Source organism: Anser cygnoides, chromosome 25 (genome assembly GCF_040182565.1).
Source record: "Anser cygnoides isolate HZ-2024a breed goose chromosome 25, Taihu_goose_T2T_genome, whole genome shotgun sequence".
Taxonomy (NCBI): domain Eukaryota; kingdom Metazoa; phylum Chordata; class Aves; order Anseriformes; family Anatidae; genus Anser; species Anser cygnoides.
The window spans coordinates 4352891-4371630 of record NC_089897.1 but is presented as its reverse complement, the minus strand read 5'-3'; the positions used below and the strand labels follow the sequence as shown (position 1 = coordinate 4371630).

Here is an 18740-nt window from a genome sequence, read left to right as displayed (position 1 = left end):
AGCTTGGGTGGGATCACTGATGAACTGATGTCCCAGTGCCACCCACGTCCCCCAGCCCAGCAGCTGGCCCCGCATCCCGGGCACCTCCCCTGCCACTCGGAGCCCGCTGCAGGCCGGCCGCGCTCCGGAGCCGTCTCCCCGCGTCTCCAATTCCGTGTGCTGCTGCCTCCTCCGCTCGAGACCTGTCAGCAAGGATCTGTGCCTGGCAGAAACAGCTCTGGGAGAGTAATGACAGCCAAATGGTTGCTAAACGGGGAGTAGCTGGAGTGCTGCTGTAGCGGGGAGGTCAATTTTAATCAAGTTTCCTCTAACACCGCGCTGTGTTCTCAGAGACACCCCCAGGATGGGCAGCAGCTGGGGCTGGAAGATGTCTGGAGATGGAAAGCTACGAAGACAAGAACGGGTCTGATGGGTGAGAATCTTCTTCCTTTGGTGTTTGCCTTGTTGTGCCTGGGGACGGCTTTTCTCTGCTGCCGCAGCCACGTGAGCAGCTCGGAGTCCACTCACCGCTGCCCTTGGCTTTACTGGGCTTTAGCTACGTGCAAATGTATCCAAGATCTTGCAGGTAGAGAACCAATTTTAAAGCCAACTTGTAAGGAGCACACAAGGGAGATGCCTGTCAGAGGTGTTTGCCAAGCAGTCGTGGTCCGGCCAAGCTGGGAACAGATTCCTGCAGGTGGATGCATGCAGGGTTTCGGTGGCTTGTCACAAAAGCATCAGGTGTCGGAGCCAAGAAAAGAACTTCTAAACCTAGTGAGAAGTGGGCAAAAATACATTGTTAGAGATTAATGAATTTGCCCATAAATTTAGCACTGGGGATCAGCAAAACAGGAGGAGGAAGACAGGTTCTGAGAAGTGGAAGTGTTTCACTGTAGCAACCTTTGGAACAAAGCACCTTGTCTTCTGAAAGCATTTCATTCTGAAACTGCTCTTTTTCTTTTTAAAGCACAAATTACTTACACATTTAGACCCCACCAGAACCACCCAAATAAAAGAAAAATAATATCTTCAATTTAAGTGAAAACGTTGAGGTCAGAGTAGGAGTTAATTCACCGAAATATATTAAAATAGTATTTCTGTTGAAACAAATCAGAATTTTACATTTTTTACCCACACACCCTTTACAAATCCTTTCTTTACACATTCTGCTCTTGTCTCTTATCGTTGCCTGGTCCATGAATGATTAACCCCTCCTTCTTTTGAAGACTAGAGAACAAAACCCTGCAGTCCAAAGTCCCTTTTCTTGCTTAGGCATTCAGCTCTTTCTCCGAGCTAGATGTGTTTTGCAAAAGACCCAAGGCGCATTTCCGTGCCCTGCACTCGAATACATTGACTCTTGCGGGGCTGCTCAGGAAGGCGGGTGTGATCTCCCACTCTAACAGACGATCCCTTAGTGAATACAGAAGAGATGCAGCTTGTGATACCAGCAAACCATTGCTTTATTTCAGTCTTCTGGTAACCATTCATGGAGAACAGCTATTCCCTGCTATGTCTCGCATAAACCCTCTCCCTAGGAACAAACAGTTATTTTTTCCCAGTTGTAAATAAACACAAACTCACATTTTTTTTCATAAACCACATGCAAGCCCAGATGCACACAGCCTCACTGGTTAAACAGCTCAAAGCCCTTCCGTGCTGCTGCTGCAATCCTGCTAACTGTAGCTAATCTTGAATGTTACTGGGTGTAGGGTTTTTTTCCCAGCAACTATCTTTTCAAAGTGCCTGTCTCTGCTGAAATGATGTCTCTCTGCGTTTGTCAAACGGGCAGACACAGCTGGTGGACTTCTCCCCGCGGGTTAAATATTCTGATTGAGAGATCCCGAAGCTCTCGGCTCCTGTCTCCGCGCATTAAGGTGACTATCTGCACTGTAACCAGCCCAGGGCCCTGCAGGAGGGAGAATTAATTAATTAACTAGTTAATTAACTGTCAGGTTGCCAAATCTCTGGAAGAAATGACAGTCCCCCTGCATTGCCCCCCACCGTTTGCTCCGGGAGCTGCAGCCACCGCTGGCACCCAGATGCGCATGGGCGAGTCCTGGCCCTGTTGCCTGGTTTTTTTCCCCTTCATCTCCATAGTTCTGATCTCTTCTGAAAGAAGGCTTTTCTCATTTTGTGGGGTGTTTTTTGGCTGTATTTTTCCTGTTTTTTTTTTTCGTCTCCTGGCCTGCTTGCTGCAGCTGAACACACCTTTCCCAGACCTGATGAGAAGCGGTCCTGGCAGGAGCGCTCGTTGGCCTGAGCTGGCTCAACCCAAAGCGATGCAGGTAAGAAAAAGGAAAATAAAACGTTGCAGTTTGGCTCATTTGTGTAACTTACAGGAATTCCAGCAACTCTCCTGCTGTTCCCATGGAAACAGATGTTGAATTGCAGGAAACTGCTACACGTTTCCAGGACTATTTCTCTTCCTTTACCGCTGACACCACCTTTATCATTTCCCAAGCAGCCCGGAGAAGTTACCTTTCCCTTTCTGCAGCACGAATCTGGAGTTTCCCTGGGCCGCCTCCTTCCTACGGGTTCCTCGAGGTATCCCGAGGGGCACAAAGCTGTGCAATTTTCACCGTTCAGAAAGCATCTGCTGGGCAAAGCCAGTGCCTGCCTTTGTGGGGAGGCTGGGGTGGCATGGCGCGGCACGCGGGCTCCGTCCTGCAGACACACACCGTTATTTTCCAGCCTGTCGGGTCTGGCTCATCCACCAGGCAAGGCAGCAGTCGGGGACTGAGCGTCTGGGGCTTCGTGGCCATGCTGCTGCTGCTGCCTCAGTGATTTTATCCAGTTTAAACCCACCTTCTTCCCCTGCTTTCATCTCTCATCTCCTTCCTCTTGCCTTTTGCAGGTGCTGCTGCAGTGCGGAGCGCTGGCCGCGGGGAGGTAAGCCTGCTTGGATCGATCTCAGACCCGGCTGTGGCAAGTGAAAGGTCACCGAGGGGTCTGTGGGGTTTACTCTGTTTTGGTTTTAACTTGAGGAATTAGATTATTATGAAGATGAAAGGGTATTTGGATTAATAAGTTGTTAGCATTACATATGTAGGACTGGGAGGCCGAGGAGGGTCAGGGCTGCCTGGCTGAACCCTCCCTGTCCCCCTGCAGTCGCTCACCTCGCTGCGAACACCCGAGAGCCTCACCTGTGGGATGCCCTGCGGGGGGATGGCGCAGCCCCCCCATGACACTGAGCAACAGGAGGAATGGGACATGGGAAGCAGTGAGGAAAATGAAAAGGAGATAAAGAGCTCGAGATCAAACAGCCATGTAAAACAGAACACCAACAAATAAAAATCCCACTCGGGACAAATCCCCGTGTCCTGAGCCAAGGCTCTCTTTGGACTCCAGCCCCCAAAGCAGGAGCTGCCAAATGGTTTGAGAAACCAGGCCGATGTTATGTTTCAGTGGGGTTTGTAAAGCCTGGTCTGCCCTCAGCTTGAAGAGGGCGAGTGGTGCGCGGTGTGGCTGCGAGGGGCAGCTGCAGCCCTCGCTGGGTCTCGCAGCTTGTCCCTGCTCAGCTGTGCCCTGGGACCAGCTGCCCACTGCTCCCCGAGGGGTGCTGAGCCCAGCCCCTGGGTGCTGCTCTTGGCTGGAATTACTGCCTAGTTATTTTCGTATCCTTGTGAAAATGCCTTTTGCACATGGGAAGGCTTTCTCCTGGTGGCAAGTTTGAGACTTGCACTACTTGTGACTACAGCTAAGCCTTTATAAGTTAGCGTCTTGCCAGCTTGCACCGTGCATTTCAAAATAAAAACATTCGCTTTGTGGAAATGCGTGTATTAACTGAATTGTAGCTGGGGAAGGAGGAAAAAAAAATAAACAAAAGCTGGCTGGTGACAGGGGGCTTGGACTGCCAGCCCTGGGTCGGGACCTCATTTTCTCAGCGCCACACGGACAAAAAGGCCCTGCTCATCTTTGCTGCTGAGAGCACGCCGGCTGGATGAGAAGGGTTTTTTTTTTTTCCTTCCCCTAACAAAACTCTGAGTGATTTTAACCAAAACACAGGCTTTGGTTTCCATTTGCCCTTTGCATTTACTTGGTTCAGCCAGCAACCCGGGGCCTCTCCTTTCCTTCCTTATGCCTCCTTACAACTGTGAAATGTTCTGCAGCCAGGTTTTTGGTGGCTCGAGAAGACCTTTTGTGCTGGCTCTTACCTCCGGCTGTAAGCAGGGAGCTTGGAAACTCACTGGAGACCTTCACTCAGAGCTGCCTGGACTGATCTGTAAACAGTCTGGTAAATAATAATAACAAGTTACAAATACTAACTGTCCAATAATTCCAGTCTGCTAATAGCCCCCCTGTTAAAATCCACTTCAATGAGGTCTTTTAAAATTTCTTAAGAGGTAAATGCCTTTGTAATGAACATCTTCATGTTAGATGGGCCCCGTGCTTGAGGTTTTTATTTAAATGTAAATTGAATCCTCCCACCGGAAAGCTAACGGGAGATTAAAATAGCTGGTAGGGGATGAGAATTTGCTTTTATGTAGTCGTTTGACTCAACTTCTTGTTGATTTCCTCATTTCTCTTATTTTATGGCTAGAGCTGCTTTAAAATAGTTTCTTATCTGGACCAGCACGAGCTATCAGCAAGAGCAAACCTTGGCTGGCTCGCTGCGGGCTGACCTTGGGGCAGCACCGAGGGGTTTGCAAGCCAGAGCTGAACCTGGAGCCTCCCGTGGCCGCCTCCGGGGACCGTCACCCCCCGTGGCCACACGGAGCGAGCCCCTCTGCAACGACCACCTGGGACCCTTCCAGCTCTGCAGGGTGGGCTCGGGCAGTCAGCAGCGTATGAAGGCCGTACAAGTGCAGTGCCCCGAGGATGTCGAGGGCTTTCAGAGCTGACGGAGGGTCCTGAAGGCTCGGGAGCGTCTGCTGGGCTGAGCTGCGAATGCCCCTCTGGGAAGGAGCTTTAAAGCTTGCTGGAAGATGTGCTGAAAGGATCTTTATCTTTTGCTCAGAAGTGTTTTTTCTGGACTCAAAGTTATTCTGCATCACCTTCAGGAGAAGAACAGAGATGCAGGTCAGGGAAAGAAAAGCCCTGGATGTCATCAGGCTGGGAAACTTCTGCTTTGGAGAAGGCTGAGGCCCGAAGTTCCCAACGTCCTTATTCCATCTTGGAGTGTTCTCATTTCTGGACACCTCGAGCCTTCACTTTGCGAGCAGAAGCTCTGCTGTGGCTGCTGCCTGTCCCTCCCTGCTGGGGCTGGCAGGGTGGGTGCCCACGGCAGGGGCACCGCAGGGGCTCAGCTCCCCAGCCCCGAGCAGCAGCACCGGGCCCCCCAGCACCATGCCCCCAGCCCAGCAGCCTGGAGCAGGGGGCTCTGGGGCAGCCCCCCCGGGGCAGGGTCCAGCCTGGGACCGCTGCAGCACTTCCACTGCTCCCTTCTCCCTCATTTTTCCCCATCCCTCCAGTTTCTGGTAGTTCTGTTTCCGCAGCAGCGGAGGGCGGGCGGGGGGGAGCCGCTGTTACAGAACATCCTGTAACAAGCCTGCGAGCGTGGGGAGCCATAAAAGGCTTAAGTATGGGGCTGGTAATCCAGTGTGTACACACACACGCACGCACACCCCCAGCTGCAGACACCGAGGAAGATCCCGGCCGCCGCACCAGATGGGGAAAACTCTGGCTCCACTCGTCCTGCGTCTCCTGGAGGCAGGCGAGTAGGGCCGAGGGATTTCTGCTGCTTTCCTCGCTGCCCTCCCACGCAGCCTCCCCTGCTCCTGCCGGCGTCCTCCTTCCCCTGAGCAAGGGCTGCGGGGAGGAGAGGGATGGATGCGTGCGGGAGGAGGCGCTGAGGATCGGGGCTTCCCTGCCTTGGAGTTGAAGAGCGTTTTTTAGGAGAGCCCCGCGCTGCACCCGGGCTCAGCACCGCGGTCCCCAGCTGTAAGTAGAGCATCTGGGGGGGGGGATTCCTGCTGGAGGGCAGCGGGGTGCTGGGGGGCTCGTGGGGCAGAGCAGATTGCACCGGGCGCTAAACCAGGCTTTTCATGTGCAACCAGAAAGGAAGCTTTGAGTTTGTGTTTTCTCCCTAAGAAGTGGTTTTAAGGAGGCTGATTTTTTCCCCAGTTTGTTTGTTTTGTTTTCCCCGTCGTCCCCCGGTGGGATATTTTCTGCCTCTTTCCCAGGCCAGGCCCTGGGAGCCGCGGCAGCTGGCAGAGCTGGGTGCGCAGAGCTGCCCCCGCCGAGGGCTGCCCCCAGCTCTTGGCATTCCCTCCGGAGGGATGCAGCCTAAATTCAGAGTAACGGGAGATGTACAAACAACCGGGGGGACTGCGGGGCTGGGGAAAAATCTGGTGTATTTGACCCATACAAAGGAGAAGCTCTTCTTGGAGAGCAGCGACAGCGTCGGGGGCAAGGGGAGGGGACGCAGGACGCAGCGGGGAGCCGGACGCGCAGGGGCAGCTGGCAGATTTTATTTTCTCCCTGTGAAATTGTAACTCCCTCTCTCAAGACAAAATGTAATGCAAACGAATCGTATCTTTTTTCCCACTCAGGAAAAAAAGGATGCTCTGCATGCCTTCCCTTTGCTAACAAGTGACAGAAAATGAAACATCTTCTCCCCCTGTCCCATTGCGTGCTAAAGCTTCTGGCATCCCTCTGATTTACAGTCGCTGGGCTGTTAGCTGTGGAATATTTCCTTCCACAACCTCTCTACCTTCCTATTACCGACCTCAGGAAATTGCATTCGGCATGATGAGGCTGAAAATGATCCCGAGGGACTGCTGTTGGGGGAAGGGGTGAAGCCGGGGGGGTCAGGTTGTTCGCAGCTCCAGCGGCACGCACGTCTGTCTGCAAGGAGATGCTCAGAAACAGAGGGGACGAAATGAGCTGCTGTGAGTGCTGCTGCTTTGTCTTTGCTGGCCATCAAGGTACCGTTAATTCTCATTCATAATTGCTATGCTTTTGCTCTCTCCTTGAAACTAAGCTAAAGTCTATTATTTTTTTTTTTTTTGCCAGCTGGGTAATTTGCAAAGGCAGGGACCCGATGGGTTTTTGGTTGTTATTTTTCTGGGTAGCTGTTACTATGGAAAGGAAACTTGATTCAGCGTGAGGAGAGGTCAGAAATACCAGACTGCGAATTTCATGCGTGTTCTGTTTAAAACCTCAGCTGCCAGGGTCTGAGCAAGGAAGGAGTAAAGGCAGCCCCAGAGTCCTTGGCTTGCAGCGGTGTTTTTAGAAGTCTTTTTTTTTGCTTAAAAGTTGTAGTCATTTGAAAACCCAGACTTGGTAACGCCTGACCTTGTGGGCTAGGGCTGTAATAGAACTGTCAAAGCTTACGAAGGGCTGTCTGTGTGCAGTTCTGTGTCACCAAGGAATGGCACCAGGCCGGGTCACACAGCACCTTGCTGCAGGTGACCGCAGCAAAGAGCAGGTTGCTTCTGTGGGACCACGCAGGAGGGTGAGGGTTTTGGGTGGGAAACTCGGGCTTCTCCCAGGCTGGAGGGACAAAGGTGCCAGAGTCTTCCAAAGGCCCTGGTCCTGCTCAGGGACATGAGTAACCAGTGAGGACTTGATGAGAGCCGTGCCTGCGTGGGTGCTGAGCTCTCTGGATAGTTGTAGGAAGGGGCTTTGGGGTGCTGGGCTGCTGTGAACCTGATCGTGATCAGGTGGAGGGGTGAAGGAAGGGGAAGGGGGGGGTTCAGGGCTCCCGTCTGGGTGCTGAGAGTGGGAAACGTGGCTCTGGAGCTTCCCGGGACATCCAACCCCATGAATGTTGAGTTTCCTGTCTTTGCTGGAGCAAGGAGGCATTTTGTACAGCAAAGGCTGTACCGAGCCTGCAGGGACAGGGCCTCCTCCCGCGGTGCTGATGTTTATCTGCCAATGCAGAGGGCGACTACACCGTGACATTTATGTGCTTCTAGAGGAAAAGCAGCTCACTCCAATTACAGTGATTAACAGCTAGGTTTACGTGCTGCTCCCACATCTGAAACTTTTCCATGTTGCTTTGTTCAAGTTGCACTGCGTCTTGCCGTCTTCCAGGGTGGGTGGAAGCAGCACTGAGGAAATCCCCGCTGCGTTTCCCTCCGTTCTCATCATCTGCTGGTTTTCACCTCTTGACAAAATCCCTGCTCCCATCCAAAATGAAACGTTCCTGCCCCGAGCTGTGCCTTGGGTGCTGTGCCCAGAGCAGCAGCAGGAAAGCAGCTGAATATTGCCAAAGCCTGGATGTGGGGCTGGAAGAGCAGGGAGCAGGGACACGGGGGGACCGGGGCTGGCAGCTGCCCCGTCCCCGTCCTGGCAGCTGGGGAAACTCCGGGGGATCTCCCCCAGCCTCCTCCTCTGTGCCCCCCCTCCTGGCCTTGCACCGTAACTATTCCTTGGGTCAGGAATGGGTTCCCTGCACTGAATCATCTCCTTCTCGCTGTCTTCATCGCAGCCTGTGCTGTGTCATCTCTCCCTGCTCTTTATTTAATAGAGTGCAGGCAGCCAAGGCAGCGCTGAACTGAAGCTGCTGACTCCTGCGTGGTGCTGAGGAGCAGGAGCTGTGATTCCTTCCCGGTGCTCGCGTGCTATTTCCAGCTCATTGTTGCCCCTGTTCCTGCCTCTCCTGTGACGCCAGTCCCCCTTGCATTGAGAACAATCCCCGCAGGGGCTGGGGGGCTGGCAGACAGGCTGGTTTCAGCCGAGCTTTACAGCCCCTTCCTTTTCTCATGCTGGCTGGCACGCTGCAGGACTGCCCAGGGCTTTTCTGGCATGGCAGTTGGGTGAGTACGAGAGCTTTTTCTCAGTAGGGAGCAATTTTTCTGATAGCTTTCCCTGTCTGCATCTTTGTTTTAACCTGCTCGTGGTGACAGCGAGGAGCACGTGGGTGTTCGGCAGGTGGAGGCGGTGCGGGGAGCAGAGATGCTCTGGGAGCACGGCTCCTGCGGGCTGTGCAGGGGCCCTGGGTTTGATGGGTCGCCAGGTCCAGCAGCAGAAATCAGGGGTCAGTGCTGATGGCAGCGGAGCTGAGACCCGAGCGTGGCCGTAAAAGCATGCCAAGGATGTTTGCGGTGTTCGCCTGGATCTCTGGCATCCCCGAAAGGAGGGGAGGAGCGGTGGGGAATGGAGCAGGCACAGCAGAGGGCTGCACCTGGGGCTGTGCAGGGGCTGGAGGTTCTTCAGAGCAGCTTGGGCTGGCATCATGCTGGATCAGTAAATAGTGGGTCCTGTCTGCCTGGGGGCTGCGTAAGGTCGGGGGGTCTCTGTCTGTTCCACCCTGGGTGATGTGCCTGCGTGGCATGGGGTGCGCACGATGATGTCTGAGGGCGCCTATCCTCAGCGTGAGCGTTAAAAATAGAAGGTTTGGGAGTGGCTCTGGGGCCTTTTTGCACTTCCTTCAATTTGGAGAGCTGTAAATAGGCTGCCTTTTCACCCTGCGCTTACGCAGCGAGTTGCAGTGCAATATTCAGGGGAGCGTATCACCCCGAAGAAAAGCCTGTTGGATGCAGGGTGGGGATTTCAGCCCCACCTGGGCCTGGTGCTCGCCCTCCCCAGCCGAGGAATTCCAAACCTGGAGCATAAAAGCTTCTGAGTCCTGGGGAGATGATACAGGGAAGAGAGCACGAGCAGCCACAGGCAGCAGCGCCGGGCTCAGCGACAAGATCTGCCCTGTTGGGGCAGCTCATCACTTCAGTGCATTCGGCACAGCCTCTCGTCTCTAAATCACAAATCGTTGGAGGTAATAAATGCCACTAAAGCAGGCCCTGGTGGGGGCTCAGCTCCGTCTGCCATCTCCTCTGATAGGAAAGCAATTACCATTCATTTTGATTCTAATGTAGCCATTTAGGAAAAACACGTTAATGCCTCTGATTTGTTTGGTATAATTAAGTGATAATTCCCTCTGCCCTGGAGGAGAACATGGCTGCAGCGCGCTGGGTGTTCGGTCAGCACATTTTGGCAAGTCCCAGCTCCCACGGCACAGCACCAGTGATGCTTTCTAGTGAAGCGCCGGGAGATGCTGGGCAGCTGGAGACAAAGGGTGCGGGTGTAGTGCTTCAGACTGACCTCAGTTTTCTTTTAAGAGCATGAAAGAATAGAAATCCTTATTGCAAGGCAGCTGGATTCAGGCAGGGCTTTGCACTGGTGCTGCCAAGCGCGGTGGCTCTCCGGGTGCCCTGGTTCCAGCTGCCTGGGACCACAGCTGGGTTGAATTTGCAGGTCTTTGCTCTGCCTGTTCTCACAGGGAACCCAACAGAAATGCTCACCCACCTCCAAGTCTTTGAATCTAACTCCTGGTCTTTGTGTGCTAACATGCTGAAAAAGATTTTTTTAGGCAATGCCTCGCTAAAAAGGACCAGTTGGAAAATTATGCTCGAGATTTGGATATCCTTAATGACAGCAGAGAAACTGTCTGGCAGCAGCAGTGAGGTTCTGCTTTTGTCAGGCATTTGAGTGACGTGTTTCATCCCAGGACTGCACTTTATAGTTGAAGAAATTGAGGGACAGGGCAGGAGAATGATTTATTGGAGGTCAGAATGCAAATCTGTCACGCTCCTGGAAATAGGAGCTGGCTCTGCTTTTCTAATTTGCTGGACCACGCTGAATTTGTCCACGGCAATGCATGAAAATTCACCTGGAGAGAAAAAAAATTAATTATTCATGAAAGCTGTGGTCCAGAGCTGCTTAAACTGCCAGGGCAAAAAATCCCCGAGCTGATCCAGTCGCGGGCAGCGATGCACATCAGAGGACAAGGTACTGCGGAGATGGAGGACAACAGCTGCTGGTCTCATCTGCTGTTTGCCCCTTTCTCTTCGGCTGCTGGGAGGATGCAAAGCACGGCGTGACTCGCTGCTGCTCTTTATTGTTGCTTTGTGTTCCTTTGTACCGTGGCCCCCGCGGTGCCGGGGATGTGCACATGTGCCTGCGCCGGGTCCTGCTGCTGGGGGCTCGCATCCCAAGAAGTGTTTGTGTGTTATGAACTGGATTCTTTACGCAACAAATAACGCTCAGCTGGCTAGTGAAATTTATTTGGGAGAATAAGTTCAAATAAACAGGAATCCTTCCATCAGCCCCGCTTAAATTGATTGGGTTTTGTGCCAGCTCAGGCTGGTAAGTGAAGTGATTTTGATGGATCTCCGTGCAGTTGTCTGAGACCTGCTTTGCTGATCCTTTTCCATCACTGTCCTCTAATTCACACTTTCGGGGGAAAATCGGGGAACTAACAAGACCGTGGAAGCTGATGTCACCGTCAGATGCTCCCCGCGGGCCGTGCCCCGAGGCAGAGCAGGCAGTGAGGAGCTTGTGGTGATGCCTGAGATAACCCGAGGGCCACGTCCACCTCCCTGCTTGGCTGGTGGGCGCAGCAGGCGTGGATCTGTAGGAGGAAGACGCGGCGTCCCCAGCGCGCTGCACGCACGGGGAGGCAGGGTCCGATCCTTGCGGGGAGCTCTGCCTCGGCGCTGGGTGCTGCGGTCCCCCGAAGCACCCAGATCCCCACCCGGCTCACCCGAAATGGTGGTGAAAGGCGGCTGTAGGTGGCTGTTGCTATGCTACAGGCTCCGGCTGTCGGAGGGGAGCCGTGGCCAGGGCTGGAGGAGGAAGCTGAGCGGCAAGGCGAGGTGCGGGGCGGCCGCGACGTGGTCCCAGGCCGGGCAGGTTATGGGGCTGGAGGCCCACTCGTGTCCTCTCGGGTCTAAATGAAGCTGTAGGAAATGGGTCTGGTTGTCTCTTGTGGGAGGAGGGAGTCTGCTCCTAAAAAAAAAAAAAAAAAGAGGACCATAACAATTTATTGCTTTGTTTGCGCTTAAATATCTTAGCTGGGAGAGTTCAAGTTGCTTTGCAGCCCATCCACCGTGCCGTGTCAGAATAAATAGGAAATACCCCCCCAGAAGATCTGCTGGCTGTCAGCCAGGAGGCAGAGAAGAGGGTCTGGGAGAAAACATCAGCTCCAGGGGCTTCCAGACCCCGGGCTGCAGAAACCGGGGCAGCCAGCCCCGCTCCACCGCCGGGCAGCTCCTGTCAGCAGGGGTGGGCTCCGTGGGGCCGCAGCATCCTCGGGGAAAGTCTCAGGGGTCTGCAAAGGGGACCAAGAGGGAACAGCACTGTCCTAGAGCAGTGCGGGGAGGGGTCTGGGCTGTGAAGTGCTGGGGAAGGATGCTTGGAAGGGGACGGTGTCCTGCACCGCTAAATGCCCGGCCAGGAGCGTGCCTTCGGTGTCAGCAGGCTCCTACCCTGCTCTCCTGTCCCCAGATGTGTGTGCCAGGAGAGGCTGCTGCAGCCTGCGAGGGTAAACACAAACCCTCCTGTGTCTGAAGGGCAATAGCCCATGCTGGTTACACAACCGAGGTGGAGACGCTCGGTGCAGGAGATGCTCGGTGCAGGAGATGCTCGGTGCAGGATGCACCTTCCGTCACGCCGCGCAAGCGAGCGAGCAGCTGCCTTTGTTCCCTCCCGTTTGCCCTCTCTCTGCCTTCCTGCACTAATTAATCTCATCTGCATCGCTTAACGGCCATTCCAAGGGAGGAGAGGGAGAAAATAAAAGGCGTGCATCCAGAGCTGGTGCTTCTGCCTGGGGGCTGCTGGCAGGACCCCCGGAGCACAGCACAGCCTGTGGGGTGGGGCTGGGGGGCCAGTGCTGGTGGTCACCTATTGCAGCCGGGGGGGCAGGAGCAGGGTGTCCCAGCGTGTGTGGGCAGACGTAACCAAGGGTCAGGAGGAGAAATCAGGTCAGAGAAGGAGGACGCGAGGAAAAGTTCCCGAGCAGGCAGGAAGGCAGCCGGGGAAGTGAGCAGACGGCTTGCAGCCTCCTCGGCTTGAGCGTCGCTTGGGGGCGGGGATGCTCAGGAAGCAGGATCACAAACTGACTCCAACCTCCCTTGCCTTCCCCCCCCCCCCCCCCCCTTTGTTTTGTTTTATTTTTAGGATCGTTCTCTGTGTGAGCTGCTGAGGCAGATCGGGAGCTGCAGGATCGATGGAGACGCACTGAAAGGTACCGCTGGCTGCCGCGCCGTGCCGGGGGGACGGAGGGGCTGGTGGCTGCTGGTGCAGATGTGGTGGTTTCGGGAGCTTTGCTCTGCTCCTGGCTGCCTGCAGCTCTGGCAGGGGAAAGACGGTGACCACACTTCATGCTTCTGCACCTCTCCGCTCTGTTTTGCAGCCTAGGCACCTCCCCACGGGCAGGGGACCGATGCTGCCGCCATGGAGGTCGCCAACAGCAGAGATTTCCAGTGGAAAACCCTCGCCCCGCTGCCCAGCCGCAGGGTCTACTCCACCCTGGTGGAGGCTGGCGGGCAGGTGTTTGCCATCGGGGGCTGCGATGACAACGGCATCCCCATGGACTGCTTCGAGGTCTATTCCCCCGAGGCCGACCAGTGGACGGCGCTGCCCCCCATGCCCACGGCCAGGGCCGGGGTGGCGGTGGCCACCTTGGGCAAGCGGATCATGGTGATAGGGGGGGTCGGCGTGAACCAGACACCGCTGAAGATAGTGGAGATGTACAACGTGGATGAGGGCAAGTGGAAGAAGAGGAACTCGCTGAGGGAAGCGGCCATGGGCATCTCGGTGACGGCAAAAGGCAAGGAGGGTTCGGTTCCGGCTGCGTCCTTCCAGGCTGCGGGGGTGGCTGCTGGGTGAGCGGCTGGGGAAGGTCAGCATCCCGCCTTGCACCAAGCCAAAAAGCTCTCTGGGCCATGCCACGGGGTTGTGATGTTCACCAAAACCTTCTCTGTGCTTGTAGAGGTTGAGACCCATGTGTTCCATCCCGCCTGCTAAAGACAGCAGGCTGTTCTTGGTGCCAAAGGCGGTGCTCTGCTCTGCCCCAGAGCCACGAGTGCTGGAGTCTGGCTGCATTTCTGGCAGGTCCAAGCTCCAGGGTCTGGAGCTGAACTCCTCCAGGGCTTTGCAGCCAGTTCAGGTTTAGTTCCGCCCGAGTCCCAGACTGGGGGGGAGCTGAGCGGGTGCACAGAGCTGGGACAGCCCCTGGCTGAGCCGTGGAGCTGGAGAGGTGCAGGTCCCCGAGCCGTAGACCAGCTTTGACCTGAGGACACGTCTCTGGTCCAAGCCCAGAACCAGGCAGAGGGGTCAGCTTTGTAGCTGTGGGCTCAGATCAGTACACGAGAAAGGGAAGCACCTGGGCTCATGGGGGGCTCCTGCCCAGCTCCCCTCCGTGAGCTTAACCATGGCCTTAAACACGCCCTGCTAAATGCCTGCAGGGCTCTGCCTTTATCAGCCCATCTCATTTTTTTTTAATTTACAAGCAGAGATGTGGAGCATTGATTTCCTTTAGCGCCTTGTGCTGTGCTTTGAGGCCAGGCAGCTTCCCGGCGCTCCTGGGTCACCAGCCCCATCTCTGGGCAGCTTCTTTGCAAGCTGCTCCTTCTTTTTGCTTAAGCAGCTTTAAAAGCTGCTGTCAAGGAATGCTTAAAAATAATATTTACCATCTTGGGGCTGGTTTTCTCTCTGAGCTTGCCTATTGACCGGTGTGGAGGGGCCAATTTTGTGTGCGGGGCCGGGAGCAGAAATAGCTCCCCAAATACTTCAGCCATGCAGCCAGGTCTCTGCTTTTCCAGCTGCTTTGCTGTAGGGCTGCTGTCGCTGATCTCCTGAACTTTGTGCGTGTGGTGCTGTGCTTGCTGAAGGAGATAATGTGGGTGCCGTGGCCAGCAGGGTTTTGTTTTGGGGAGCCAGCTTTGCCGCTAGCCAGAGGTGGACGTGGCTGACTCGGAGAGGGGCTGGCAGCTTCAGTGCCATGTTTGGGCTCCAGCCCTTCCAGTCTGGGTCGCATCCTGACCCAGAGCTCGTGGGGCGAAGACAGCAGCACAGAGGAGCTGGGTTTGCTGCACTGCTGTAAACACCCCCAGTCTGGGTGTGTGGGGCAAAGGAAGAAAGGGAGAAATGATCCGTTACCAAAGGGAGGGAAGGGGACGCAGGCTTACATCTTCCTTATCTGCTCAAAGGCTCGGGAGCAAAGAGCCCTGCTGCTCCCACCCTCTCTGCACCCCTGAGCACTGGCACAGCACCCAGGGGTGCCAGCGCTGTCCTCGGCTCAGTGTCCCTGTCCCCTCCAAGGGACCGTGCTGGGAGCAGGGCTCTGGGTGCTGAGGGAGGGGATGAGGAGTCCCATGAGCAAGTCCCAGTGGGGATGGGGGCATTGCATGATGGCATGTACATTCTTGCACAGGGGTGTTTCAGCCAACGTAATATTTTTGTGGGTTTTTTTGCTTCTTGGCCCTGTCCAGACTACAGAGTCTATGCAGCCGGAGGGATGGGGTGTGACCTGCGGCCGCACAACTACCTGCAGCACTACGACATGCTCAAGGACATCTGGGTGTCGCTGGCGGCCATGCCCACACCCAGGTACGCGGCCACCTCCTTCCTGCGAGGCACCAAGATCTACGTGCTGGGTAAGCAGCCGGCCTGCAGCCTTCTCCGGGCTTTGTGTGGGGCTGGTGTGGGCTTGGGGTTTGCGTCCACACCCCCACAGCAAGCACCGGAGAGAGCCCATGTGCCCTTGACTGCCCCGGGAGCTCAGAGATCCCGCGGCAGCTCGGTGCCAGGTCAATGCCCCCTTTGTTTCCCTGCTCAGTTTGCATTCCCGGGACTGAGCTACTGAGAGAAACCACTTCTGTCCACGTTACATCACCCAAATACTGCTCGCCTTCCAAAGAGTCAGCCTTTGACAGGAAGGTCCCGCTGTCGCTGGGCAATGCCGGACCGAGCCCGTTACAGGGAGCAATTTTCCTTAGCCTTACGGAAAGGGGAACCAAGGCAGGGAAGTGTTGCCGTTAGCTCACAGCCAAACACACAAAGCTGGGATCAACCCAGGAGCCCCAACGGCTCAAACCACCAGATAACACCGGCTGTCTTTAGGGTGCTACCAGAAACAGGCTCTTTTGATCTATTTTGCAGTTTGTTTGCTGCTAGCAAACAGTTTGGGGGCCCAGCAGCGAGCACAGGCTCTGCTTTCAGAGGCACGGGGAGCATCCGAGCGGAGAACAGCTGCTCTCCTTTGCCTCTGATTGCCAGGAGAATAAAGCAGGTCCTTGGCGGCCGCAGTAGCAGCTGCCTTGGCTCTCCTGCTCCGTCGGGAGCGGGGCTGGGGCTCGCTGGCTGGCACCGGCGCTGAACTCATCTGAATTGCAAAGGCTCCCCGAGCGCCGAGCCCTTCTCTGCTGTGCGTTTGTCTTGATTAAACGGGTGCATACTAAACACCTTCCTGCGCTGCCTACCCGCGGCCGCTGGCACGGAGGGAAGCGGAGGGTGTGACGCGCGGAGAAGTGAAGTGCTTTAATTTTATCAAACTGCAGCGCAAAGAGAGGGAGCGCGAGGGGGACAAGGTGCCGGGCTCAGCAGCCCTCATTCCAGGTGACTTAGGACGTGAGGGTGGCATCGGCTGGCAGCTCGCTCGCTCTCAGACTGCCCCAGGAACATCCCCGGGGTCCTGCTGGTGCCGTTGGCCAAGCCAACCGTCCCTTCCTTTCTTCCCGTTCCCATTCCTTTCATCCCTTTTCTTCCCATCCCCTCACGCAGGCGGGAGGCAGTCCAAGTACGCCATCAACGCCTTCGAGGTGTTCGACACCGAGACCCGATCGTGGACCAAGTTTCCCAACATCCCCAACAAAAGGGCCTTCTCCAGCTTCGTGCCCACGGAGGACAAACTCTTCAGCCTCGGGGGCCTGCGGCAGGGCCGGCTCTACCGGCAGCCCAAGTTCATGAGGACCGTGGACGTGTTTGACATCGAGCAAGGTGGGGCTGTCCCGGCTCCGTCCCGGGCGGGTGGCAGGCGGGGATGCACCCGGGGGCTCTGCAGGGGTTGGGGTTTGGGGCTGGGAGGCTCTGCCGAAACTCTCAGCTGCTGAGTTTTGAGGGCACTGAACCCGGAGCCCAGCCTGCAGCAAGGTCTGCGGTCAGGGATAACAACAGGAGGAAAAAAGGGAAAAAATTGGGCCAGAGGGGTTCGGCAGCTGCTGGGTTCGGCAGCTCCCTCCTTGACAAGGTGGTGGGGAAGCTGACCGCCGTGTCATGGGTTTTTGTTACCCTGAGGTGCAAATGCACGTCCACGGGGAGGTGCGAGGCCTGGGAGGCAGGGGGTTCCCGAGGGGGAGCGCTGCTGCCATGCCCGTCTGTCCTGTCCCTGCCAGGCGGCTGGATGAAGATGGAGCGCTCCTTCTACCTGAAGAAAAGGCGAGCAGACTTCGTGGCCGGCTACCTGAAAGGCAGAGTCGTCGTGGCTGGGGGGCTAGGTGAGGCGCTGGGGACAGCGGTGACACTTCGGGGTCGGGGGGTGTTGTTACAGAGTGGGGAGCAGGGGAAAAGGACCCCATAAGGGGATGGGCTTCAGGGTACAGACGAGGGATGCTGGCCAGTGCTTCCCGCCTCGCTTTGTGTCCCCAGGGAACCAGCCAACCGTCCTGGAGTCGGCGGAGGCCTTCCACCCCGAGAAGAACAAGTGGGAGAGCCTGCCCCCGATGCCCACCCCGCGCTGCGCCTGCTCCAGCATCGTGGTCAGGAACTGCCTGCTGGCGGTCGGCGGGGTGAGCCAGGGGCTGAGCAGCGCGGTGGAAGCCCTCTGCGTCTCCGATTCCTAACAGACCCCAGCCCCAGGGGGGGGACTCCGCTCCCTGCTGGTGCTGGGCCGGCTCCTGGTGGTGCTGAGCTGTGCGAGCATTGCTCGAGCCACCCTGGGAGCCTGGCTCTGCCTGCTGGAGGCTGACACCAGCCTTGCTCCGAAGCTGCTGCTCCCATCCCTCCTGGGTGCTGCTGTTCGGGCCCTGCAGAGGGAAGGAGATTTTGGCCAGGGGTCCCCCCTGGTCATCTGCAGAGCCCCGTGGGGAAACCCCGGTGAAGGGACTGCTCGCAGCGCTGGTGTGCGCCGTGTCTCCTGCCAGCAGGAAGGGCTCTGGGCAAGCATCTTCCCGCTGCCACCCTGACCCACCACAAAGGCGACGTGTTTGGGGGTTAGGAGAACGCAGCCAGGTCCGCGGCGGTTCAGGGAGAAGGGACGTGATGCCCTCGGAGCACCCTGGGGTCTACGCGTGCTTCCCTGCACAGATCCCCTTGGCTTGCAGCAAGGGAAACCCTGGACCCGCAGCCAGGCTGAGGGGATCGTTCTTTTGCCTTCGTAGCAAGGCTTTCCCCGCGCACCCGTAGCATTTCACTGTCACTTTGCCAGGAGCCGGAGCACGGGGCTGCCAGTGCTCCTGGGAGGGCGAAATGCCCGAAGGACTGCTTTGGCAAGAGGCTAGCCCTTACCTTTGGCACAGGAATAGCACAAACATGCCTTCGCAGGGGTTCATGTAGAGGTGGCCTCAACCTGCTCTGTTCCAGCCTGGTTTTTATTTCCTCCAGTGATGTGGGGTCTGCTGTTCGCTCCTGAGAAAAAGGAGCAGAACTGAGCCCTGCTGCTGGAGCTGGAGCTCTCTCCTGCTCCCAGGGCCAGGCAGTGGCATTGGTGACAGCCTTGTTCCAGCGGTGAGGACAAAAGACCCCAGCCACCACAGCCACAAGACCCCAGGCACCGCTCCCTCTTTGGGTTCGTCCTTCCCGGGCAGTTTGAGGGAGGGCTCGGACCACCGGGTTACACTTCGAGCTTGTAGCAGCTGCCTCATTAAAAGCTGTCTCCAGAAAATCTCTTGGATGAGCCCAGGATGTGCTAAGGGCTGGGCCAGGACCATCTGCTGTGATGAGGTGACGAGGTGGGACCGGGGCTAAAAAGGGGGAGATGGGGCCAGCTGTGGCCGAGGTCAGCAACGTGTCCCTGCTTGGGCATCCCTTGATATTTCCAGGGATGTGTCCCTGCTGGGGCATCCCTTGCCACTTTCAGCATGCCCCATCCCTCTCTGGGG

General features: G+C 56.4%; 1 protein-coding gene and 1 long non-coding RNA gene across 8 annotated transcripts; both read left to right on the top strand.

Annotated features, from left to right (window-relative positions):
- Nucleotides 1–2100: 2100 nt before the first annotated feature.
- LOC136786929 (uncharacterized) lies at nucleotides 2101–4078 on the top strand. 2 transcript variants are annotated; one of them, XR_010826545.1, is made up of 3 exons: nucleotides 2101–2264; nucleotides 2834–2868; nucleotides 3088–4078. It is a non-coding gene; the product is annotated as an uncharacterized lncRNA (long non-coding RNA). The 2 variants fall into 2 exon arrangements; XR_010826546.1 differs by lacking the exon at nucleotides 2101–2264 and adding an exon at nucleotides 2295–2523.
- Nucleotides 4079–5509: 1431 nt separating this feature from the next.
- KLHDC8A (kelch domain containing 8A) lies at nucleotides 5510–18527 on the top strand. Of its 6 annotated transcripts, none has more exons than XM_013189752.3 (7): nucleotides 5510–5632; nucleotides 12820–12886; nucleotides 13055–13471; nucleotides 15135–15299; nucleotides 16426–16641; nucleotides 17037–17138; nucleotides 17290–18527. In XM_013189752.3, exons 3-7 carry the CDS (start codon nucleotides 13096–13098, stop codon nucleotides 17481–17483), a joined length of 1053 nt encoding a protein of 350 aa, XP_013045206.2. In that variant the 5' UTR covers nucleotides 5510–5632; nucleotides 12820–12886; nucleotides 13055–13095; the 3' UTR covers nucleotides 17484–18527. The 6 variants fall into 6 exon arrangements, with proteins under 6 accessions (XP_013045206.2, XP_013045200.2, XP_013045207.2 ...); XM_013189746.3 differs by having other exon boundaries at nucleotides 5514–5859; XM_013189753.3 differs by lacking the exon at nucleotides 5510–5632 and adding an exon at nucleotides 6764–6845.
- Nucleotides 18528–18740: the final 213 nt, after the last annotated feature.